Source organism: Tenrec ecaudatus, chromosome 12 (assembly GCF_050624435.1).
Source record: "Tenrec ecaudatus isolate mTenEca1 chromosome 12, mTenEca1.hap1, whole genome shotgun sequence".
Lineage (NCBI taxonomy): Eukaryota > Metazoa > Chordata > Mammalia > Afrosoricida > Tenrecidae > Tenrec > Tenrec ecaudatus.
The window spans coordinates 76096165-76123456 of record NC_134541.1 but is presented as its reverse complement, the minus strand read 5'-3'; the positions used below and the strand labels follow the sequence as shown (position 1 = coordinate 76123456).

General features: G+C 40.8%; 2 protein-coding genes across 3 annotated transcripts in view; one reads left to right on the top strand and one right to left on the bottom strand.

Annotated features, from left to right (window-relative positions):
* The window catches only part of NCOA4 (nuclear receptor coactivator 4), a 36107-nt gene extending 29914 nt beyond the window's left edge, over positions 1–6193 (bottom strand). For both annotated transcript variants that reach the window (XM_075564165.1, XM_075564166.1), the window contains exon 1: positions 6081–6193. The gene's annotated coding sequence lies outside the window, so the exon portion shown is untranslated. The remainder of the gene's footprint in view (positions 1–6080) is intronic.
* An 18342-nt stretch (positions 6194–24535) lies between these two features.
* The window catches only part of LOC142462367 (WASH complex subunit 2-like), an 82484-nt gene continuing 79727 nt past the window's right edge, over positions 24536–27292 (top strand). Inside the window, exons 1-3 of the mRNA XM_075564163.1 lie at positions 24536–24689; positions 24780–24890; positions 25751–25915. Of these exons, the coding sequence (XP_075420278.1) occupies positions 24687–24689; positions 24780–24890; positions 25751–25915 (279 nt within the window). The 5' untranslated portion in view covers positions 24536–24686. The remainder of the gene's footprint in view (positions 24690–24779; positions 24891–25750; positions 25916–27292) is intronic.

The window sequence follows — 27292 nt, the reverse complement described above, 5'->3', positions numbered from 1 at the left end:
AGCTCTGCTTTAATACATACAGTAGCCATATTGATAACTTATTAAGGCCTGCATTCATTCAGGAAGATTTTTCAGGAGAGAGTTTCATATCCTTGTAAACACAACTATTACTTTTAGTTTTCTTTCCAACAAAACAAAGCTGGCAAGGGTGTTGCTCCTGAGACTGTGCTCCTAGATCATGACAGTGTCTTCCTCTATTCCAATTCTCACAATGCTTAGCTTCAAGATTCATAAGCACCATAGGTTTATGAGTAAAGGGAAAACACCGATGTATTTACAGAATTTTCATAGTGTTTTTGCCTCAGACTTTTCAATACCACACAAATGCCAACTGAAAACAGAAGTTTGGAAGGCTTTCATGACAGGAGTGATGCCCTTTCTTCAGCTTGAAACGTTTTACCACAATACAGTCAAGGATAGGAAAACATGTTACTTACTTACCACCATAGGACTAACATTTTATCCCTAATTTTACATCATAAATATCTTGTGGTTCTCCCCACAGAAATAAACGTGATAAAATCTTTTCCCTCCTCTAAAGCCTGGGGAACTAGTAATATTGCCAAACTAAAACTCCAAATATACCTGTAATTATGCTATGAAGTCTGTAATGGATTAAAGGATTAGAAGACTTAACCTCTTACCTAAGACTTGACTTCTTACCTAAAACATGCAACACAAACAAAAAACTGCTACCCTAGTTTGTCAGTTACAACCTTCACTGGACTTCCACGCTTGTAGAACACTCGAGAAAATGTTAAGAAATATTAAGCCTCAAAAAGTCCCCCAAACATAACCTTAAACCTCAAAGAGGAACATCTTGATTCTACTACATAAGCAAAATTTTGCCAAATAAGATCAGGGATGATAACTTGGGATTACAATAGCTAAAAGGATAGAATCAGTCATGCCAGAAGTAAACAGGGCAATCCTCAAAGTAAGTATTTAATTCACTTGTCAGTGAATCCATCTATTTATGACATGCAAGGCAGTGGTTCTCAACCTTCCTAATGCCGCCACCCTTTAATCCAGTTCCTCATGTTGTGGTGATCCCCCCCCCAACCATAAAATTATTTCCGTTGCTACTTCATAACCGTAATTTTGCTATTGTTATGAATTGGGTGATCTCTGTGAAAGGGTCGTTCAGCCCCCACAGGGGTGGAGACCCACAGGTTGAGACAAAGGTATTATAGAGTTGGAGGAAGAAGAAAGGCTTGGCGATCTACGGTACTGCTAAGAATCAGTCAATGCAAACCCTGTGAAAATCCTAACAGTCCAATCAGGAACAATCATGGGATGGCACACGACTGGGCAGTGTTTCACTTCATTGTGCCTGGGTCATCAGGAGTCAAGGATCAAAACAATGGTAACCAAGAGCAGGTTGAAGCAACTGCAGGTAAGCTTATAAATTAACACTGTAATGCTATGATTTAACAATCAATAAAGAGCAATATATAGCAGCTCCTTTGGACAACATTCCTACTACTATCAAGTTGATTCTGACTCACAATAAACAAATAGACCTGTACTGAAAGCAAAGCCAAAATGAAACCTTGGACAAAAATATTAAAAGGGCTAGAAAGTAAGCCAATACTTAAAATGCAAAACAAAACAAAAAAGCTAAAGTTCATCCATATGAGTACTTATTAGTTGGTCCCTTACAGATGGTCACTTTAGATTTGCCTTTAGCAACCTCACAGCTATAGAAGCAAGAGTACATAGATACTAGAAATCTACTATAGCTAAAAAGGCTCACGCAGTGTGTCCTTTGGTCCACCAGGAAAATACCTGCCTCCCAGCAAGCCCCCAAGGGCCTGCTGGCATAGCCAGAGGAATTGTGCATGCTTCCTCCCTGCTATCCAGTGACTCATAGTGACCGTTCAGGACAGGGCAGAACTGCCCCTAATGGTTTCTGAGACTATTAACTCTTTACAAGCACACAGTGAGTCCTCGAACTGCTGACCTTGTGGTTAACCGCACAACACATAACCCACTATGCCACCATTGCTAGGTAGGTTTATCTTTGTGATGTGAATGGTTTCTGGAGCCCACCTCATTCAAACTATAAAAGGACCCTCCACAAGACCCCTCTGGCATATCTTTTCCTGTCCAGCCAATGGCCACTGGGGTACAGTACTGCTGTTATGGTTCATAAATCATACAAATAAACTGATGCCTCTCAGACTGGCTCATGGTCAGTTTTTCTGTCTCTCCCTCTTTGGGGTTAAGCCCAAACACAAGGGTATCAACTTCATTGCTGATTTCAATAGTGCTTTAAAAAGTAATCTCTGTAAGATGATCACAAGATATTATATATCTTGAATAGTTATTGTGGAAAACAAAAAAGTTATTCCCCAGGTTGTCCTCCCATATGCCAAACCTAAGGTGCTGCTTGCTAACACATGGTTAATGACTATACACTTGGAAGGCAACTATTTACAGGTTATCTCCCTGAGGGTTAGGAGCCATCTAGAGCAATCAGAGCCTGAGTAGGACCCCTCCCTTCTGATACGGATAATGGATTGTTCCCCAGAAGGAGCCCAAAGACTCAGTCAAGCGAACTCTGAGAGAACCAAGGTTAGGCTGTCCTTTTGAATCTAGGGTCTGCCCGTCTTGTCACATGTATGTCCCTAGTGCCTCCCCTTCCTACTGCGTGTACACCCCTAGCTCGTTCTCTTCCTGTCGCACAAATGCCTATTGTACAACTCCTTCCTGTTAGGCATGTGGTAGCCTGTAACTAGGAGGGCTAGCACAGCCCCTGCATGTATATAAGCCTTGGTTAGAAATATATTCTCTCTCTGCATGGACCTGGCTGCTGAGATCATGGGGGAGATGAGCATTTGCATACTTTATCTTGTCTGATGTCTCTTTAATTCTACCCCTCAATAACACAATGGCCCTTGGACCCATTCGATTGTGGGGGCTGGTACCCCCCACACACACACACAAGTTGTCTTCATTGGGTATATTTTGCTGGAAACTGTCCAAGATTAATATATGTAAGGCACTAAGAAAGTACCAGTGAAATAATAGAACCAATGCTTAAGCACTCTGCTAGTAACTGAAAGGGTGGTGGTTTGAATCCGCTTTTAAAAAGACCTAACCAAAAATAAAAATAAAACAAATAAAAATAAAAAGACCTAGCTATCAGCTTCTGATAAGATTACTGCTAACTAACAACTGCACGCCCATGGTTACTGCAGCACTGTTCACAAGAGCAAGAAAATGCAAACAACCTAAATTCAATCAGTGGAGGGATAAATAAAATACCATATACACAAAAAATTATATGTGAGATGGAGAAAAATAGATAGACTCTCAGACCAAAGGGAACACAAATTGGAGGTGGCTAAGGGATGTGGGTAGGGTTGGAGGGGTGGATTGGGCAATGGGCTAAACTGTTGACAAGTATTGATCTGGGTGAAATGGAGGATGGTGTTTCATGGAGGGGGAGGCAAACTGGTGGGAGCCGGACTACTGGAGGACTTTAATAGTGGTTTAGCCTGCTGAATACAAAGTCAATGATCTGAAATGTAAACCATTACCTAATTTACAATGTGAAATTATTTAAACAAAGTAACTTACAGCTATGAAAACTTTAAATGGCCCATCTACTCTATCATACATGGGGGTCATCATGAATCAGAAACAACTTGACAGCATCTAACAATACAGGTATTAGCTATTTATATTACTTTGGGTCAGAAAATGAGAGTGAGACAATAAGAAAAAGTTTATTTACACAATAAAATGTAGTTCATCTATTTAATAAGCCACCATCTTTCTCATAGAGCTCTACAGAAACCTCCTGACTCCAGCCACTCCTCCATTTGTCTACCTGGCCACAATGACCACCTTCAGGGCGCTTTCACTTTCCTCCAGATCCCCTCACAGGCCTCTTCTTCAGTTCTATCAGATCATCTTTTCAATGAGCTTTTTCTGATAATCCTATATGTAATTCAGTCCTTCTACCACCACCACCACCCAGTTCATGTGCTCTTAGAACTTAACCACAATCTTACATGTTGACAGCACCCTAAGAAGGCCAGTTCTCTATACAGTTACAAGCTTCCATGTAGAAGTGCCAAGATGGAATCTCTAAAGCCCACAATCAACTTATTGTAATGAATAAGATATGTCAATAAAAATACTAATCAGAAAAGAGAAAATTAAAAAGGAATGAAACATTCCATCATTTTAAAAATTAATAATAATAATAATAATAAAGTGTACAATCAGTGAATTCTGAAATTTTTTTTTGAAAAATGTTAGGGGATTAAGATTTTTTTAAAATCATTTTATTGAGGGCTCATACAACTCATCACAATCCACACATAACATCAATTGTATAAAGCACATTTGTACATTCGTTGCCCTCATCATTCTCCAAACATTTACTCTCCATTTAAGCCCTTGGCATCAGCTCATTTTCCCCCTACCTAGCCACTCCCCTCTCTCATGAACCCTTGATAATTTATAAATTATTATTTTGTCATATCTTATACTGTCCGACGTCTCCTTTCACCCACTTTTCTGTTGTCCATCCCCCAGGGAGGAAGTTATATGTAAATCCTTATAACCAGTTCCCCCTACCCACCCCACCCTCCCTCCACAGTATTAAGATTTTATATGGTCATTCAACAAGTATTTATTGTCTACAGTACCACCTAGAGCAGCGGTTCTCAACCTGTGGGTCGCGACCCCTTTGGGAGTCAAACAACCCTTTCACAGGGGTTGCCCGATTCGTAACAGCAGCAAAATTACAGTTATGAAGTAGCAACGAAAATAATTTCATGGTTGGGGGGTTCACCACAACATGAGAAACTATACTAAAGGGTCGCGGCATTAGGAAGGTTGAGAACCACTGACCTAGAGGATGATTTAGGTCAATTATTCACCAGAAACTCAGCAGAAAAGACAAACTCTCTTGAGTTAAGGTTAAAAGTCCATCAGCAGCACATGACTAGTTCTGAATGTCTCAAATGTCTTCTGGTACGCTAATACTTATTTTATCAGAAAAGCTATTAAAACACTAATCAAGTGGCTCTCAAATGAAAGGATTCATATCAGAATGGCCTGTGAGTTTTATGAAATCCCTACACAAGTTCCTGAGGTCCTGTTTATTGTTTAGTACATGCCCTGAAATAAATTCCCACTCAGCAATGCCATGTGACAAAACAGACCTACCCTCCCGCCCCGCCCCACCCCCACCAAAAAAAAGTTTTCTAGGAAATCAAAACCAGAGCAGGTCAACAGGTGTTTTTCTCTCTTAGAGCCTTGAGGTAAATTCATTTAGCAACCGAACTTTGAACCAGTAGGGCTCAAGACCAGAGCTCACACTGTGATGAAGTTAAAAAAAAAAAAGGAGGGGCAGGGGAGAGGGAGGCAGAAAAGCAGGAGGCAATTTGTAAAAAGCCTTACAGGTAAAATAAATCTCTTCCCACCTTTAAGACTAACACCTCTGTTCCCTTCATGCTGATTTCAAAATAACACAAATGGTGCCGTCAACTTTACTCTAGCACCCCAGATTCTAGATACTCTTGATCAAATCACTCAGTTTATATAGATTACTTTATGTGATTACTGCTGTGCCCACCACGGAAATTTAGGATTAGGTTAAGACTTTGTTCTTTTTTTTTTCATCTAAGTATCATGAATACTTGTTCTTGGAGGCATAAATCAATGCGCACGCCTTGCTTTTCTCATCTGTTAAACGGCGACAATTAAACTACCTCTCCGGATTGTTGAACAATCCCATGTGACGGTCTGTGACGCTGGGTGGGCCACAGAACGAGCCCAGGAAACCTCGCTCTTTGCGTGCAAGGTAAGAAATGTGCTTTCTGAGCGCGCCGGGCCGGGCCCGAAGGCCAGTGCGTGGACTCGCGGAGCTGTCACGCCAGCGCCGGGGCCGGCCTGCAGCCTGTCAGTGGGTCCCCGGGCCCAGAACACCCAGGGCAGGCTGACAAGGGGCCAGGCCCCGGCCCGGAGGGTGGGTAGCACCACGTCCCCGCCCCAGGAGGGGCCCGAAGCGAGAGAGCAGAGGGGAGGCAGGCCGCCCAGCCGGCCACTCGCATCCTTACCGGCTCCGAGGCGTCGCTCCAGACGAACTGAGAAGACCTTGAGTGGACGATCACACGACCTAACGCGAGTGAAGAGCGCAAAGTCTGAGCTCTCGCGAGAACACGTCCTTCTTTCCACGCCTCTCTCCTACGCCCGACCGTCATCAAGTACCTGCTGAGGTAAGCAGGAAGTCCGTGATCGCCATCTAGAGGGTATAGCATGCAAGCGCACCGCGTAGGTTGGTAAATAAATCAAATTAATAGACATTTATTGAAAGCAGAATCTGTACTGATAATTATCTTAAGTGATCTTCTCACACAAAATAACCTGAAGAAGTAGATCTTGACCCTTAACTTCCATATATAAAATAAACGTTAGAACCCAGATTCCGACCAACATCAGAGGATATATGGGTTTGCATTTATCACCCCATAGCTCATTCGGACTTCTGTCCATCCTCCCCACTGTAACTGTAGCCATATTTAAATTTTGTTTATTTATTTGTGACCACATGTTAAAAGGAACCCAGTACACAGTGTCAACAGTTCCCAAATTTCCAGCAATGCAAAGGATCATAAATGTTATATTTGCAAAGGAAATAATTATGATAGTGTCTTATGAACCCTACAAGAGTGACGCAAAGAGACAAGGCAACCTCAGCAGAATTGTTACTGGAATTAAGTTTTTGTCTCTACAGAAGTATTTCTTCCTACTGTTTTAGCCTTCATTGAAAGTGGTGCATGAAAGTCTCTGATTATTATCAGAGTCATCTATTTCACTCTTTGGTTTTCTAGAGTTGATTAATGTATTTTGATGCCTTCTCATTGGGCACATACATATTTATTATGGTGATGGCCTCTTATTAAACTGACCCTTTAATCATTATAAAACATCCTTCTTCGTTTCTTTTCCTGGATTTTGTCCTAACATCTGTTTTATTAGAAATTTATATTACCATTCTTGCTGTCCTGCTCTCTTTTTAATTGCCATTAGCTTGATATATTTTCCCATGTTTTGATTTTTGGTCTTTTTGTCTTTGTGTCTAAGGAATATCACTTATAGGCAGCATATTGATGGGTCTTGTTTTCTTATCCACTATGTTTTGGCTGGCACGTTAAACCCATTTACTTTCAGTGAAATTACTGATGGATAGAAATGTGTTGGTGTCATTTTGCTGTATGCTTCTTTGTAGTTCTTCTGGTTTCATTTTGCCACATAATCTTCTGGGCAGAGTTCTTTTTCTTTGTGGGTTTGTTAAGGTAGCTAGGGGCAGAACTAGGGCTTGTTCCTCTCTATGCCAAAGCCTCCCTCCCGGTAACAGGAAGCTGAGGGCATGCATACATGCAGGTCTTTGAGACCTGAAGTCAGTAAACCTGGGTGCGACCCCATCCAAGTCAGGTGGGCTTAATTCAGCCAAGGCCAAGAGGGCTAACCAGTCATCAGTCGTCGGCCACACTCCCAAGGGGGGCCTGAAAAGCCAGAAGTTTTCCTCCCTGGCTGTCTCCCAATGGGCTGTGTGCAGGTCTCCTCCTTTCCAGCTGCTCCTTGGATAGAATGACGTTTTCTCTGGCCTCAGGTTTCCACATGTGGGTGTGAAAAGCCCTGAGGGGGGCTGTGTAAAACCTGAAACTGCTTCTATCCTTTACAAAACTCACTTGTATCACAAACCAGGCTTCCCCGTGAATTATTTCTCTGAGAAACCCACGAGTGACCTAACATTTCCATGTATTTTATTAATTTATCCTGAAGTTTAAAAGAAATCTATTCTATCTTGAAATGTACTTAACTTCTCCATTTGAAAGTTCTGTAACTACACTAGTCCCTCTATTTACTTTGAAATCGTTTTCATCACAAATTAGTATCCTTTGGGGAAGGAAGGGGGCAAAAAGGAGCAGATACCAAGGGCTCAATTAGAAAGAAAATGTTTAGGAAATGTTGATAGCAACATATGTATAAATGTGCTTGATACTATTGATGTATAGATTGTTATAACAGCTATAAGAACTCCCCAATAAAATGATTTATTAAAAAAATTGGTAATGATGAGGCAACGAACATAAAAGTGTGCTTTACACAATTGACGTATGTATGGATTGTGATAAGAGTTGTATGAGCTCCCAATAAAATGATTTTAAAAATGGTATCCTTGTTCCCTATTTTCAGACTTGTAGATGTACTTGGATGCTTCTATATCTTGCTTGACATCTGGGTAGAGTTATTATGTGTGTTGATCTTAGACTGTTAACTACTGTTGTTGGTTCTCAGTCCAAAGAATTCCCCTTAGCATTTCTTGTAAGTTTGGTTTGGTTTTTACATAGTCCTTTAAATTATGTTTATTTGGAAATGTCCTAATTTTACATTCATATTTGAGGGACAATTTGCTGAGTAGATGATTCTTAGTTTAAATTATTTTTCTTTCAGAATTTTATATACAATATGTCATTCCGTTGTCTCACTGCCTGCATGATTTTGCTGTGATATCAGAATTTAATTATATCGGTTCCCATTGTAGCTAACTTTTCACTTTCCTGAACTGATCTCAGGATTCTTTCCTTGTCTTTGGTCTTCAATGTTTTAGCGTGATGTGTTGTTAATTTCTTTTGGGGTCTATCCTGTTTAGCTCATTCAGCTTTTTGAATGCACGCCTTCCCTTCTTTTATGATGTTAGGGAAGCTTTCCTCCAACAACGCTGTAATGGTTAGGGATTATGTCAAGGAGACACTCCTGGATAGGGACGGGGCCAAGCCTGTCTATCAAGTTACAGCCTGATGATACCTCCCTGATAACCTAAGCCTTTTTATAAGAGCAAGATGAACAGAGATGGTCTCACTCTCTGCCCATCTGCTTTCCTGCTTGCTGGACCTCTTCTTGCCTTGAGGGGTGGCCCCATGTGGGGCATCTGACCATGAGAGCAGCTGGCACACCTCCATGTTCCCACCTATCTAGGATCCCTGTGACGGCACCCACCAGCCTGCTTCCCAGTTAAACTTTCTACATCACCAGCATTTAATACTTGAGTCTGAAGAGGGACTTATGGACTAGCATCAAACTTATGAACTTGAGTTGGGTTGGGATGCTTTCATACTATATAATTACTTCTTTTTTTAATTTAAAAACCAGTTGTATTTTTATAGCATATCAAAGAACAATCCAAATGTAAAATTGAAAAAACAAGCTCATGTATGAAAGCATTGAGAAGAATAAAATATTGAGGAATAAATTTAACAAACGAAGTGCAAAATTTGTACACAAAAACTATTAACACACATTGGAAGAAATTAAACTCGAACACAAAACTCACTGCCATGGAGTCATTTCTGACTCATGGTGATCCTATAGGACAGGGCAGAACTGCCCCTTATAATTACTTCTTGAATCAAAGCTCTTCTTCTTTTTTCCAAAGTTCTTTCTTTTTAAATAAAATCATTTCATTGGGGCTTGTACAACTCTTATCACAATTCATACATACATCCATTGTGTCAGGCACATTTGTACATTTGTTGCCATCACCATTTTCAAAACATTTGCTTTCTACTTGAGCCCTTGGTATCAGCTACTCATTTTTCCCACTCCCTCCCCACTCCCTTCCCTCATGAACCCTTCATAATGCAGAAATTATTATTTTGTCATATCTCCAAAGTTCTTTCTGAAACATATATGAGTGTGACTGATTTGTTTCTCTCAACAACTTGGCCTAACACAAACTTACAATTTTCTCAAGGCTTTTTGTTGTTTCTTTCTATTTTGGAAATCTGATCATATGTAATTTATTCTTCTTGATGGTGTCCTGCATAATTATTAGGTTTTTACCTGATTTTGTTTGTTTATATGTATACATTTTTTATTGTTCCTATAGCAGATTAATATGGAAAAAAATTATCTTCAAGCTCTGTAATTCAGCTGTTCGTTGATTAAGTTATACTCTTTTGTTCTTTCAATATATATATACATTTTTTAAATCTTAGTGATAATTTTTTGTAAAAATCGATTTTGTTTGTTTTTGTTTGATTTATATTTGTATTTATTTTGCCAGTGTGTTCTTGTAGTGTTTCCTGAAGTATCTAAATTTTTTCTGTGTTTTCTTTGATTTCATCTGTAGCTTTCCTGATTTTTCTTTGAATCCATTCAAAGTACCCTGGATTTATTTCTCTAGACCCCCTGGCCTCATACCCTAGCTAATTTGAAACCCTAGAAAAAATGGAAAAACTTGATTGGCATAGTAGCTACTGGAAAGACGAACTGAGGCACAGGACAAGTGAGAGGGAAAGCGAGGCACAGAGACGGACAAACATAGCTGACAGGACAAAGAGAGAGCAGAAACAGAAATAGCTTTATTAGTGGGGAGCTTCTGGGCTAAGACCCATGGTCTAGCAAGTAGCCCAGGGGATTCGCGGGGCCCTGTTCAGGGTCTGGGATTTTTTTAAGGAAAGCGGGGCGGGGGTGGGGGGGTGGAGGGGAGGTCCCTGCTGCAGCAGCAAGGTTTATGGTCCAGGATGTCAACAGTGCGGTTTATGGTCCATGGTGTCATCTGTGAGATTTATGGTCCATGACATCAGTGGTGAGGTTTATAGCCCATGATGTCAGCGGTGAGGTTTATGGTCCCTGACATCAGCGGTGAGGTCTATGGTCCAGGATGCAGTTTATTGCTCTGGCAAGTAGGGTGTCCGGTTATCGGGGAGTCTGGCATCCCTAGCGCCATTTTTTGGTTTCCTCATTCCAGGGGGCGACTGCTGACCTCCAGGGATGCGCAGGGAAGCAGAGGGCCCGGCCTGCTTTAGCTGAGCCCAGGCAGTTACCACGATGGGCTCGAACATAACAACTGTGGAGCTTCCTCTGAACCGTTACTGTTGTGTGGAGTGCAATGAGGGAGTGAATTAAAGCTAAGTGATATTGAGAAGGGCAGAAGACTTTTGTCCAGAAGTATGTCCAATGCCCCATTGTGAAAAGGGGATGCAAACACAAGACTGGACCAAATCTACATGGTTTATTGGGGCAGAAGACCTGTCACACCCCTGGATTCACTTACATGGATGGGCAATAAGAGCAAAGATGACATGCTGTTGAAGTATTGAAGAATCCCAAGAATTACAGCCCTGGAATAAAAATAATCATTGCTGGCATTAACAAGTGAGGAAGGACAGACTTGATAGCTTATCTCAAGAAAGCTACTAATGAGAAATAGTTGACCCTTGCCTTATTTATTATAAAATAAGAATGAATTGTGACTTTTTTACATGTACTACATTTAAGTTGATCTCATATACCAGACATCAGATCATAAGACGCACACCAGTTGTGATCCAAAGATGACAATTACAAAATTAGAATATGATGAGGAGAAAAGCATCAAAGCAAAAATTAGGAATACCCAATTTATGGAGAGCTAAGAGGCTGGTGGGAGACCAAAGCCCATCTTCAGAGTATCTTGTCAGGCCGAGCCACTAGTAGAGTTGCTCTAGCCAGAGGCAAATCTCTAACAGCCGTACTATTAGGCAGAGACCATTGCAATCTTGATTATATGGCATCAATTCAATACTTGGCCAGTTGACCACCCTATAGACATGAACTGAATCCGTTCTGGGTCCATGATGAAAATTTCTTCCCTAACCTTTGGAATGTTGGTTGTTGTTGTTTTTCCCTTATGAATTATTTGTACTTGTGTCTGTATACTGTTATGTTTTTAACCTTACCACTTTAGTGCAATTTTGTTTTTGTTTTCTTTTGGGTCTCCCAGCTGTGAAGCACAAGTGGAGTATATGCATAATGATAATAACTGATATGAGGGGATATAGGGAAAGTGGGGGTGGGAGTAGGGAAAGAAAGAGGATTTAGGGAGTAAATAGTGAAGGGGGAGGGAGGAGGGAACACTAGAATGGATTGTGATTGCACAACTCATTTTAAAGGCAATTTAACCAAAAAAAAAAAATGAGGAGCTGATCCCAAGGGCTCAAGTAGAAAGCAAATGTTTTGAGAATGATGATGGCAACAAATGTACAAATGTGCTTGATACAATGCATGTATGTATGGATTGTAATAATACTTTCATGAGCCCCCAATAAAATGATTGGGAAAAAAAGGAAAATAAATAAAGGCAAAGCAACCAGGGTTGAGGGAATCTTCAAAAATTGATGTGATAATTGTACAATTCTCCTTGATATGATAGAACTATTGAATTATTTGACATGTAAATTATGTGCCAATAAAACTCTGGAGGGGAAAAAAAAGAAATTACTGACAAGTATTATCACTGCTTTTCCAATAAGGTATGATTGATCTGATGCTAGATTGGATTAGTAATGTTGATTTTTTTTCACAAAGATGGTAAATGTTGTCCCACAACATACAGATTGGTTTATTTAGATGTGTATTATATGATTATATGAATTAAATGAATACTAGGCAGTCTCTTCACTGCTTCATGGAACAAAGCAAGACTTAACCATTTCAATTTGTATTCATGAGCCTGTTTAAATGCAAGGGTGAAAGATAAGGTAATAATGATCCTTTTATCTTTTTGTTCTTAACTGTGTTAATCTAATTAAAATTTCCTGTCAAAAATATTGTCTTCTAATTTAAAAAAACACTTGTGTGGTTTGTGTATGTTATCAAATAAAATTGTTTAAAAAAACATTTTATTGGGAGTTCTTACAGATAGCGTAACATTCCATAGTTCAATCACATCAAGCATTAGTGTACATGTTTCAAAACATTTTCTTTCTTCTTGAACTCCCTGATATCAGTTTCTTTTTAGCCTACTCACCAGGAACCTTTTTTTTTTTTTTTTTTGCTGTATCTTACAGTCATCAATGCTATCAGCTACCCTTTCTTCCCCATCCTCCTCTCTTCCCATACCCTCAGGGAACCATTGCTCTTGTTACTGTGTTTTAAGGGTTATCTTTTTTGAGTTTCATGTATCAAAAATCTTAGTTATACAAATGAACATATGCAAGTCTAACATGATTGAAGAGGTAAAACAAATAAAAACTGTAATATTAAGGGGAGGAAATATTGAAAAACCAGAGTAGAAAGGTTTTCAACCTTCCTAATGCTGTGACCCTTTAATACAGTTCCCTATGTTGTGGTGACCTCCAACCATAAAATTATTTTTGTTGTTACTCTATAACTGTAATTTTGCTACTGTTATGAATCATAATGTAAATATCTGATATGCAGGATATATTTTCATTGTTACAAATTGAACATAATTAAAGCATAGTGATAATCACAAAAACTATGTAATTATATATTGTGAAATATTTATTTCTAATTACAAATAAATGAAATTTTGTCTTGAAGCATGGTGTAGCATAGGTAACAGTCTTAACAACAGTAAGCTACATTGCTACATTTTCCAACAGTGTGTGTAAAAAGCCAACCTCAGTCCAAATGTTGAGATAGCTTCTTCTTTTTTTTTTTTAACATTTTATTAGGGGCTCATACAACTCTTTTTTTTTAATTTATTTTAACAATTTATTGGGGCTGATACAATTCTTTTCACAGTTCATACATATACATACATCAATTGTATAAAGCACATCTGTACAGTCTTTGCCCTAATCATTTTTTTCTCTTTTCTTCTTTTACATTTTATTAGGGACTCAAACAACTCTTACCACAATCCATACATATACATACATAAATTGTATAAAGCACATCCATACATTCCCTGCCCCAATCATTCTCAAGGCATTTGCTCTCCACTTAAGGCCCCTTGCATCAGGTCCTCTTTTTTTTTCCCCTCCCTCCCCATTCCCCCTTCCCTCATATGCCCTTGGTAATTTATACATCGTTATTTTGTCATATCTTGCCCTATCCGGAGTCTCCCTTCCCCCCTTCTCTGCTGTCCCTCTCCCAGGGAAGAGATCACATGTGGATCCTTGTAATCAGTTCCCCCTTTCCAACCCACTCACCCTCCACTCTCCCAGCATCGTCCCTCACACCCTTGGTCCTGAAGGTATCATCCACCCTGGATTCCCTGTACCTCCAACCCTCATATGTACCAGTGTACAGCCTCTGTCCTATCCAGCCCTGCAAGGTAGAATTCGGATCATGGTAGTTGGGGGGGAGGAAGCATCCAGGATCTGGGGGAAAGCTGTGTTCTTCATTGATACTACCTCACACCCTAATTAACCCATCTCCTCTCCTAAACCCCTCTATGAGGAAATCTCCATTGGCCGACACTTGGGCCTTGGGTCTCCACTCTGCACTTCCCCCTTCATTTAATATGATATATATACATATATACACATACATATATACATATACACATATATACACATACATACACACACTTATATCTTTTTTTTTTTGCATGATGCCTTATACCTGGTCCCTTGGGCACCTCATGATCGCACTGGCCGGTGTGCTTCTTCCATGTGGGCTTTTTTGCTTCTGAGCTAGATGGCCGCTTGTTTATCTTCAAGCCTTTAAGACCCCAGTCACTCTCTTTTGATAGCCGGGCACCATCAGCTTTCTTCACCACATTTACTTGTTCACCCACTGTTTTCTGATTGTTTTAAGCGACCTCTGTGAAAGGTTCTTTTGACCTACAAAAGGGATTGCGACCCATAGGTTGAGAACCGTTGAATTAGAGGAGACTTAAGTGGTTCATCAGTACTATACTGTATCTTGGATTTATCATCCCTTCTGGGAAGGACTCTCAAATTATCTTACATGTGGGTTTGGGTCTCCCCGATATCAATACCCTTTCACAACAATTTGGTTGCTTGTTTTTGAACTTCTGATACATTTTCCCTTCAACACCTCATGCTCACTCACACATGCTGGTGTGCTTCTTCCATGTGAGCTTTGTTGCTTCCCTGCTTGATGGCCACTTGTTTAAACTAAAAGCCTTTAAGCTTTCTTCACCATATTTCCATACTTATACACCCATTTTATCTTCAGCGTTTACATAGGGAGGTGAGTATAATACAGTGTCACATTATTAGAACAAACCATTCTTGAAGTGAGGTAAAAATTTAAGTAAAAGCTCAAAGTCCATCTGCTTCCTTGTTGTATTTGCATATATGTATAGACAAACACACCTATATACATTTTCATATGTACATATCTATATACCTATATATTATTTTCTTCTTTCATATTTTTCACAAATAACATATATTTAAAACACACACACACACACACACAAATTATGGGGATGGCTCAGGACCAAGCAGTGATTTGTTGTACTGTTGTACACATGGTTGTTGAATCAGAACTGACTCAATAACACCTAACAAGAACATAAAGAAATGGATGCATTTATGGAAACCCACTATGTACCTAACGTAACACAGACAGAAAGAAAATTTGAAAAATTTTAAAACAAAAACCAACAACAATATGTCCAGACCCAGACAGCTTCAAGGAACACTCAGAGAGAGACAAAACCAATAGTACTCCAACTATTACAGGATTCAAAAAGGAAAGAAAACTATATATCTTATGAGCATAGATAGAAAAATGATGAACAATAGGCAATAGAATCTAACAATATGCTTTAAAAATAATACATCATGAACAAGTGGAATTCAGAGCAGAGATACAAAGATGGTTAAATATTAGTAAAACAATCAATAGAATACATCTCATAAATAAAACAAAGGTCAAGGACCACATGATGCAATCAATTGACACACAAAAGGCTTTGACATAGAAAAGACATTTGACAAAAAGTAACAGCCATTACTCTGAGTCAGCATCTACTGGATGGCAGTGAATGTGCTTTTTCTTTTTTTAATGGCTGATAGAACACTCAACAAGATAGCAATAGAAGGGAAATTCCTTAACATAATAAAATGTACATACACAAAAACTAATAGCTAACATCTACCACTGTTGCAGAAGTACATAGACAGGGAGCTGCCAGAGGCTCAGGCCAGATTCAGAAGACTTGAAGAAATATCATTGGTTATGGCAGATGGATTTTGGCTGAAAGCAGAGAACGCCATAAAGATGTTTGCTTATGTTTTATTGACAATGCTAAGGCAACCCACTCTGTGGACCATAGCTCATTATGAGAAGAAGAATGAGAATTCCAGAACACTACATTGGGCTCCTGTGAAACCTATACATGGATCGAGAGGCAGTTGTGCAAACTGAACAAAGGAAGACTGCATGGTTTACAATCAGGAAAGGTGTGCAACAGATTTGTTTCTTCCGACCATAATAATTCAACCTGTATGCTGAGCAAAAAATCAGATAAACTGACTTCAATGAAGAAGAACTCCGCATCAGGATTTGAAGACGGCTTATTAACAACCTGATATGCAAATGACACAAACTCCCTTGCTGAGAGGGAGAACTTGAAGCACTTGCTGATAAAGATCATAGATTTCAGCCTGAAGTGTGGATGACAACTCAAATGTTAAGAAAACCCAAATCCTGACAACTGGACAGGAAGGAAACATCGTGATAAAGGGAAAAAAGGTTGAAGTTGTCAAGGATTTTGGCTTGCTTGGATCCACAGTCAATGCTCTTGGAGGCAGGAGTGGAGAGATCAAGACAAATTACATTAGATAAATGTGCTGCACAAGACCTCTTTAAAACGCAGAAAAGCAAGGATGCTACTTTGAAGTGGACCTAACTCAAGCCATAGTATTTTCTTTTAAAAATAATTTTATTGGGAGCTCTTATCTCATTGCATACATCAATTGTATCAAACATATTTGTACATTTGTTGCCATCATTTTCTAAACATTTACTTTCTAATTGAGCCATTGGTATCAGCTCCTCTTCCTCCCACCCCACTCCCACCCTTGTGACCCCTTAATAAGTTATAAATTATTGTTGTTTTCATATCTTAGACTGACTACTGTCTCCCTTCGCCCATGTTTCTGTTGTTCAACACCCTGGGAGCTGGGGGGGGGGGGGACAGGCTTATGCGTCGCTCATGTTACCCCTTCAAGCCATACGTATTTTCAAATGGCCTCATATGCATGTGAAAGTTGTATATTGAATAAAGAAGATTGAAGAAGAATTAATACATTGGAATTGTGCTGGCGAAAAATATTGAGTACAATGAACTGCTAAAAGAACAAGTAATGCGTTGCAGAAAAAGAACAACCATAATGCTCCTTAGAGGCAAGGATGGCAAGACTTGATCTCACCTCCATGATGTCAGGAGATATCACTCCCTGGAGAACATTATGTTGTGGAGAGGGGCAGTGAAAAATACGAAGGCCTTCAAAAAGATGGACTGACACAGTGGCTGCATTGAAGGGCTCAAATATAAGAAACATTGTAAGAATGGTTTATGGGGTGGGTGGGAGACAGGGAGGGTGAGGAGATTGGGGGAGAAAACAATCTGGGAGGGGGAGGGAACACTAGAACTGATTGTGATTATGTATATACAATTCATTTGAAAAGTTATTTAATCATGGAAGTGTATGATACATGATTACTATATCAAGAAAACCACAAAACAAAACAAAACCCCAAACCAAAGAATGTTGGTATAATGTGAAATATGGAACCAATGTCATGGAACAATATGTATAAAATCATTTAATGGGAACCTAATATGCTATATAAACTCACCAAAACACAATGAAATGCATTTTTAAAAAGAACAATTGTAAAGATGGCACTAGACTGGACAGTGTTTCATTCTGTTGTACATAGGGTCCCTATGAGCTAGAATGGATTTGATGCCACCTAACAAAAACATTACTCTCAATACTAACTGAAAGTCTTCCCTCTTTCTTAGAACCAGACAAGGATGCCATGATGCAATTTATCACCACTCATCTTTGATATTGTACTGGGAGACTCAGGCTCTCTGGCAAGAAAAGGAAATTGGAGGCACCCACGTTGACACAGATGAAATAAAACTCCGTATTTTCAAATAATAGTATTCGATACATAGAAACCCACACTTGGCTGTCAGTCAGTTTGTTGTGCTGTGGTGGCTTCTGTGTGGCTGTGATCCTGGAAGCCATGTCACTGTTGCTTCAAATGCCAGCAGGGACACCCTAAGTCAACAGGTTTCAGAGGAGCTCCCAGGCTAAGAACTGACATTGAAGAAGGACTCCTCAGCCCACTTTGTAGGAAACAGCCACTAAAAACCTTAGACACAGGTTTGAAACATTTGGGAGATACTGAAGGAAGCAGAACATTGTCGGAGACAGTGCCAGAATTTGGGGCCCTCCAGTTTGAGGGCACTCCGACTGAGAAAGCTTTGATTTTTCAGAGTGGAGTCTACCCATGGTGATTGTGGAATGAACCCTGTGGGAGTGGAGATTTCTGGACCTTCACTTGCTGATGGGGTATGATTCATGGTAAGAAAAATCAGCTGAAGATTGGAAGTTGGACCTGATCTGACTCCACCACACTGAGGCAAAACACTAAGGGCATGCAACAGAAGAACAAGAGGAACAGAGCAACGAAGTCCCCAGGGAATACCAAAAATAGACTTTGGGGCTTGGCACCCCATCAGACTTAACTGGAAAACACCCTTAAAGGTCAACAAACTGACCTTGAACTATTTACAGGCTTTTTGTTGTGTTGTTGTTGTCCTTGGTTTTGTTTTCTTTTGTTGCTTTGTTTTGCTCTGTCTCGTTTTTATGCATATTATTATCTCTGCAAATCTATCTAGATAAGATAGGTGGGATAAAAAATCTAGAGGAGAAAACAATAGAACCAAAGGTTGTGGGGAGGGGACATAGGAGAAGGGGTGTCGGGAGGGGTGGGGGTGGGGGAAGGAAGTGGGTGTTAACAAACTCAGGGACAAGGGAAAAACCAGTGATCCAAAATCAATGATGAGGAGGATGTAGGAGGCTTGGTAGGGCTTGATCGAGGGCAATGTAAGTGAGAAGAATTACTGCAACCTAAATGAAGGCTGAACATGATGGTGGGACAAGAGGAATGTAAAAGGAAATAGAGGAAAGAACAAGGAGGCAAAGAGTATTTATGGAGGTCTAATTACAGGCATGTACATATGTAAATATATTTATATATGAGGATGGAGAAATGGATCTGGTAGCAGATGGACATTGGACCTCCACTCAAGTACTCCCTCAGTGCAAGAACTCTTTGTTCTATTAAGCTGGCATTCCATGATGCTCACCTTCCTAACACGATAGATTGCCGAAGACAAAGCGGGTGCATAAGCAAATGTGGTGAAGAAAGCTGATGGTGCCCAACTATGAAAAGATATAGCATCTGGGGTCTTAAAGGCTTTAAGATAAACAAGCAGCCATCTAGCTGAGAAGCAACAAAGCCCACATGGAAGCAGCATACCAGTCTGTGTCATCACAAGGTGTCTATAGGATCAGGTATCAGGCATCATAGAACAAAAAAATCATATCATTGTGAATGAGGGGAGTGCAGAGTGGAGACCCAAAGCCCATCTGTAGACAACTGGCCATTTCCTTACAGAAGGGTCACGGGGAGGAGATGAGCCAGTCAGGTTGCAGTATAGCACTGAGGAAACTTTCCTTTAGTCTTTTAATGATTCCTTCTCTCCATAATCATGATCCCAATTCTACCTTACAAATCTGGCTAGACTAGAGGCTGTACACTGGTACAGATAAGAGCTGGAAACAAACAAAAAAAACAAACAAAAAAATTCTTTGCCTAGTAAAAAAAAAGAACTGGAAACACAGGGAATTCCGGATAGATTAACCCCTCAGGACTAATGAGAGCAGTTATACCAGGAGGGGAAGGGGAAGGTGGGAGCGAAAGGGGAAACCAACCACAATGATCTACATATAACCCCCTCCCTGGGTGATGGACAATAGAAAAGTAGGTGAAGAGAGACATTGGACAGTGTAAGACATGAAAAATTAATAATTTATAAATTATCAAGGGTTCATGAGGGAGGGAGGCTGGGGGAGGGATGGAAAAAATGAGGAGCCGATACTAAGGGCTCAAATAGAAAGAAAATGTTTTGAGAATGATGATGGCAACAAATGTACAAATGTGCTTGACACAATGGAAGGATGGATGGATTGTAATAATGTTTGGGCCGGATCAGGACCATGCAGTTCCTTCCCCCAGCCTCTCAGAAAGAATGGTGATCTGCTGGACTTTGCAGTCCCTGCCTCCAGCATTCCAAGGAGCTTATCTCTCCGGACATGGTCCACACAGTCCCTTGCCCCGCCTCTCAAGGTCAGAGCTGGACTGTGCAGCCTCTTCCCCCACATTCCAAGAAGCTGGTCTGTGAAGGACTCAGACTCTGCAGCTGCAGCATCAGGAAGCCTCCCTTCTCCTTATAGCCACAAGCACCAGCAGCTCTCTTCACCTCATTTGCATATTTCCCTGACCCAAATCCTACAAATACCCCACTGCCCCACCAACAGGTGCGATTTCCCTGACCTCTTTGGGTCTCGGAACCACCCAGGAGCTCAAGATGCTCCTGTCCCTCTCTCTGCTCTCCCTTCCCTCCCGGGAGCTCTTTCCCTCCCCTGATAAAGCTGCCCTTAACCTCACGTTCTTTGTCTCAGTCCTATCTCAGTTCAGTGTCTCAGTGTTGACCTATCAGACAAGAGTTGTACAAGCCCCCAATAAAATGATTTAAAAAAAAAGATCGGAAGTTGGAATGTGCGAAGTATGAATCTAGGAAAATAGGAAGTCATCAAAAATAAAATGATGCATATATATCAATATCTTAGGCATTAGTGAGCTGAAATGGACTGGTATTAGCCATTTTCAATCAGAAAATTATATGGTTTACTATGTCGGGGATCACATACTCAAGAGGAATGGAGTTGTATTCATTGTCAAAAGCACATTTCAAAATCAATCTTGAAGTGCAATACTGTCTGTGATAGGATCATATCTATCTGCCTTCAAGCACATGTAATCAATACAACTATTACTCAAATTTATACACAAACCAGGAAAGCTAGTGATGAAGAAATTTTTAAATTCTAGTATCTTCTAATAAAAAAATTTTTTTTTTTTTCAGATTTCCAGGTGCCGAGTTAGCCTCCCTTCTTCTCTTCTCTCCCAACTCTTAAAAAAGACCTTGACTCTTTCGAGATGTCTCCAAACTTTTCCAGCCATTAGAGAGAAAGGTAGACTATCTTGTACGACCTTGAATTACTACTACAGGCAGCTGTATTCTCCATTTACAGTTAAAAATGTAACTGCTAGCTGGATCCTAAGCAGGCCGGAAATCCGGAGCAGAGCTCTTGTCTTCCCTTGGTTGTGGATACTGAGCTAAGTCAGTTTCCGAGGATCTCCTTAGCTTTTGGCAGCAGAGTGGACAAACTGTATCCTCTTCCAACCCCAAAGATCAGAAATGCAGCCAGTATGACCCCGAACAACAACAAAATTAGGTACAAATCATTTATAATTTCTCTGTACTGATTCCCCAAACAACCAATAAAATATCAGTTACAAATGGGGTTGGGGTGGTAGGGATCTGTGTAAAGAACAAGATATGACAAAATAACAATCTGTGGATTATCAAGGGCTCATGAGGGAGGGGGGAGTGGGGAGGGAGGGGAAAAAAAAGAGGACCTGATGCAGAGGGCTTAAGTGGAGAGCAAATGCTTTGAGAGGGATTAGGGCAAAGAATGTACAGATGTGCTTTATACAATTGATGTATGTAAGAGTTGTATGAGCCCCAAATAAAATGTTTTAAAAAATAAAATAAAAAGCAAAAAAACCCCCCAAAAAACAAAAAGATGTATATGAGAAAAAAATAATTGTCAAATTTGCAATCAAGATGTATTGATAATTATTGGTAATTGGAATGCAAAAGTTGGGAACAAAGAAAAAAGGAACACAATTTGGAAAATATGGTCTTGGTGATAGAAATGAAGCTGGACACTGCATGGTAAAATTTTGTAGTACCAATGACTTGATCATAGTAAATTCATTTTTAACAACACAAAAGCCTAATACACGTGGACTTCTCCAGATGGAATACACATAAATCAAATTGACTACATCTGTGGGAAAAGATTTCTCAAAACATTTACTCTCCACCTAAGCCCCTGGCATCAACTTTTCCCCCCTTCCTCTCTGCTCCCCCCTCCCTCATGAACCCTTGATAATTCATAAATTATATTTTTTGTTATATCTTGCCATGTCCGACATCTGTTTTCCGTCCCCCAGGGAGGAGGTTATATGTAGATCCTTGTAGTAGGTTCCCCCATTCCAACCCACCCTCCCAGTATTGCCACTCACACCACTGGTCCTGAAGGGATCATCCGCCCTGCATTCCCTGTTCCTATCTGTACCAGTGTACATCCTCTGGTCTACCCATATTTGTAAGGTAGAATTAGGATCATGATAGTGGGGGAGGAGGAAGCATTTAAGAACTAGAGGAAAGTTGTGTTTCATTGTTGCTACATCACACCCTGACTGGCTCATCTACTCCTAAAGACCCTTCTGTAAGGGGATGTCCAGTGCTCTACAAATGGGCTTTGGGTCTCCACCCCACACTCCCCTCACCTCATTCACAATGATATGATTTTTTTGTTCTGATTATGCCTGATACCGGATCCCTTCAATACCCTGTGATCGCATAGGCTGGTGTGCTTCTTCCATGTGGGCTTTGTTGCTTCTGAGCTAGATGGCCGCTTGTTTACCTTCAAGCCTTTAAGACACCAGATGCTGTATCTTTTGATAGCCAGGCACCATCAGCTTTTTTTTTCACCACATTTGCTTATTCACCCACTTTGTTTTCAGCAATTGTGTCGGATGGTGAGCATCACAGAATGCCAATTTAATAGAAGAAAGTATTCTTGCATTGAGGGAGCACTTGAGTGGAGGCCCAATTTCCTTCTGTAGAGCAGACTTTCAATTGCTCACATATAAGTTCAAGTTAAAGCTGAATAAAAATAAAACAAGTCCAAAAGAGCCCAAATGTGACCTTGAGTCCATCCCATCTGAATGTTGACAACATCTCAAGAACAGACTGGACACAGTGAACACTAATGGCAGAAGACCTGAAGAGCTGTAGGATGACGTCAAGAATGCCATTCATGAAGAAATCAAAAGGTCGTTAAAAATACAAAAAGAAAGAACAAAGTGGATGTCAGAAGAGACTCAGAAACTTGTTGTAAATCAGAGTAGCTAAAAGCAAATGAAAGAAATGATGAAGTCAAAATATTTCAAAGGGCAGCTGAAGAAAACATAGTAAAATGACATAATGAAACATCTGGTTCTTCAGTAAAATTGAAAAAAAAATTAAAGGATATTATTCAGATAATAGTGAGTTCATTTGCTTGTAAATTATATTTATGGCTCTCAAATAATTTAATTGTTGTGAGGGGCCGTATTGGCTCTTCCATCTCAAAAGTTTGCCACCTCCCTGGTATATAACATTGATTCTTAGTATTTTGGGATGACACAAAATTCTCTTTAACCTTATTCAGGATTAGTTATATAATTAGAATAACTTAATGCAAAGTGAAAATATGGGTTCCAGAAAAGCAGAGCATTAAACACGTGGACTATACAGATTATGTGGCCAGGAAGCCGACTCTTGTCTTCTCTTTTCCCCATTGACCTCCAGAAGCAAATCCTGGCCTCTCTGGACATCACCTCGGAGCTTGTTAGTAATGCAGACTCTGGGGTGCCACCCCAAACTCCTTAATCAGGATCTGCGTTTCAAAAGACCCTAGGTGATTCCCTGTATATTAAAGTGATTAGGACTATGGGGCTCAGCTATCCCTAACATTGTTGAGTTAGCGTAATTAAAAATAAAATCCCAAGCCACCATAGCGAAACCTCTTCAGAAAATGTAGTATAAAAAGGGTTTGTGAGGGACTTTGGGACTAAGACTTATTAGTAAGAATGGCCTGTGTTGATCTACTTCCAAAATTTAGCCAATGAAAATTCTATGAATAACAATGGTCCAGTCTGTAATGAGTCCCGAGGATGGTGAGGCTCCAGCGCACAGTTGGTTCCACTGTCCCAGGAGTAAGGGACTGTTAGATAAGTATCCAACAACTGAACATTAGGCATATATTGCCTGCGAGAGCGATCAGCTTTAGGATTTCACATAAAAAGATGGGTAAGTTTGTATGGCACAGCAGAAGTACATTCCAGAAGTGTGAGACAAAGCAGCTGAGTCAGTGTTCTTGTGGGCGAAAGGGAGCTGGGGGAAGTGAGGCAGCGATTCCATAATGAAGGGTTTTTCCTCTGGACTTTGAGGATCGAAGATGTTAAGCCGGCTCTATGTGAACAGGGAATTGGAGCACAAATCACGAAGAGCACGCGATTCCCTCAGGTCCGTGTCCACACAGGACTTGCGTATCCATCCTGCGGTAATCAGTGACAACACACGCAGGCGTGGGGGCGCTTTTCTTGGGGCCACATCACCGGGTTTAACAAGCCCACGGCTGCTTGTTCAACAGGCTCCTTTCGGCCAGCCACCCGGAACAATTCCTCCGTTTCTTAAACAACGTCCGTGCCCACGGCCACCGAGCGAACCCTCACCCGAAGGCCCTTTGCCCCAACCCAGCCCGAAGAACCCGTTTCCGGTTTCCCTTGAGGCGTGGGCGGACGCCTTCCTTCCGGCCGGCACCCGCTCACGGGGCGTCGGGTCACGTGAGGCGCAGCCGTCCGCCCTGCGCGGCGCCGCTGCGCGTTGAACTCCCGAAGCTCTGCGGCCGACTGCGGCTCCCGGCGTCGCCACCTGCGAGCCCGCGAGCCCTGCGGCCGGCATGGTGAGAGTGACAGGCCGGGGCTGGGCCGCGGCCGTCGCCTTCCAGCCCCTCCCCGAGTCGCAGCCCCTCTTCTCCTCTTCCCTGCTGCAGATGAATGGGACCACCCCGGAACCGGCCTCGGAGCCCGTGTGGGAGCGGCCCTGGTCGGTGGAGGAAATCCGCAGGAGCAGCCAGAGCTGGTCGCTCGCGGCCGACGCAGGCGTGAGCTGCGGCCTCGGAGCCGGAAGGGGAGGGCGGGCCTCAAGGCACAGAGCACCGGGGGGCCGGCTCGGGGAGGAATCGGCGCTTCCGGACGCCCCCTCTGGCCCCGGGGTTCTTGTTGCCTCCTCTCAGGGCTGAGGCTGTGGAGGGGGTCTCCCTTCAGAAGTTCTCTTTGATTTTCCTCAATATCGCACTTTTCTTCCTCATTCTTGAAAACCCTAAAGGACAGCCCCCAGGCCTTAGGGAGTGGCGCTGACCCGTGGGTTTCAGGCTTCTGAGAGCTCAAATCTGACTGCCTCCCCAACGCAGCGTTCTCTGCCTTCTTTGGGGTCCTTAGTGATGCATCTGATTCGATTCTGAGACGGGCTGAATCGTTTTCTCCGCACTCCACAGCCTCACTACTAGTGAGGTGATGCCCTATTGGGACTTGGAGTTAATGCGATAGGAGACAAACCCAGGCGCCTCACAACTGAGAAGTCTTGATTCCAAGGGTCCATATGAGTAGAATAAGTGATACTTTCTATTGGATACTTGTAAATGACAACCAAACAACACTTCAAATTGTCTCCAGAAATGAGAACATGTGTTGACTCATGTTTTGTTGAGATTTGTTTTCAACTCCACTTGGTCATAGAACAAAGCATTGAATTGATAAAGGGTTTTCGAGACAGTAAATTTTTATGGGAGTTGCCAGCCTCATCTTGCTGCTCAGGAGCAGCTGGTGGGTTTGAACAAGCCAACCTTGCTATTAGCAGCCTATTTTCTAAAGCAGCATTTTACTCTCCACCCCCTCTGAGATAAAAGGATTTTATAAGATTGATGCATATAATACTGATACTGTATATTTGTTTTTAAAATAGCTGCTACAGTTTCTACAGGAATTCTCTCAGCAAACCATCTCTAGGACTCATGAAATCAAGAAACAAATGGATGGACTAATTCGGGAAACTAAAGCTACAGATTGTCGCCTGCATAATGTTTTCAATGACTTCCTTATGCTCTCTAATACTCAGTTCATTGAGAATGTGAGTAACTTGGTTTCATCTGACTTCAAATACTTTTTTGTGAATCTTTGGAGAGCAAAAGTGACTGTAATTTACACCAATTCAACCAATGGGAAAGCTGTGCTCAGGGGAAGCATGGACATTTCACCTAGACAATCAGACCTTACTCCATTCTTGCTGTATCTAGAACTTACAGATCCTGTTGTACCATTAAAGTGAATAACTGGACAAGAGATCTTTATGACTTATTTCCCACAGAAGTCCTCCCAAATTGCATTTAAAATGATAAAAAAAAATGCACATCTGGTACAAGTTCATGCCATTGTTTGGTCTTCCCGTAATGCTGGATTCTAGGCTTATTATTTTTTTATTTTGAGAATCTATTTTTACTTTGCTTTTACTTTAACAATCCTTCTCTCACAGTTCATTTAAAGTTGATATTCAAAAGTTAGCTACCTTAACTTACAGAGCAGCTCAACTAAGGTACCTTTCTAACCTCATCAACAAGAGAGCTTCAAAACGTTCATGGAAAAATGGAATTATAAGATAATGAATGTATGAGGGTGCTTTACTCAATCAATGTATGTATGGATTGCGATAAGAGTTGCATGAGCCCCAATAAAATGATTTATATAAAAAAAGAAGGTAATGGAATTTTTCCAGAAACTTTTTAAGCCCCCTCATAACATTCTTCTCCTCACTCAATGGCCTGTAGCCACATTGACTTCCTGGCTATTCTAGAGTTAGTTGCTTTCAGAGGACTGTAATCATCTCTAAGAAATAGGCTATATCTATTTATGCATTTCTAGCACAGCAGAAACAAGTACAGACGTACTTGCATTAAATTTGGTAAATTAATCACAGGTGCATTCAACATAATGTTGACATTACATTCCAATTGATACATTCAAGTTTTAATATAATTTATTACAGAATAGTGAGCATAATGTATAATTAAAGGCACACGGTGCTAAAGGTCAGGTCAGGTATATGATTCCCCTTACAAACATGTTTTAATAGTGTAGTACAACTGTGGCCTAATTAACATTGGCCAGTGCTTTAGTGTGTAATCAGAAGGCAGCACAGCTCTTGAAGCTTTGCTTATCTGTTAACATGGAAATTTTATCCTAAGACATTAAATTTCATAAGAAATTACTTCATATTTTACAAAGATTTCTTAAGTGAGGATTTTTGAAACTCAGTTAAAAAATACTGGCTTTGTGAAATAAAATAATTTCTTCTGAAAATGATTCCTAAATTAATTTTCCAGACGATGTTTCTATCAATTTATAAATGTTTCAATATCTCTTTCTGTTTTCTCTTGAAGTAGATTAAGTTGCTGATACTGTCAGATCTTTAGCAATTAGTCAAATGGGATAAGTTCAAAAGCCATATACC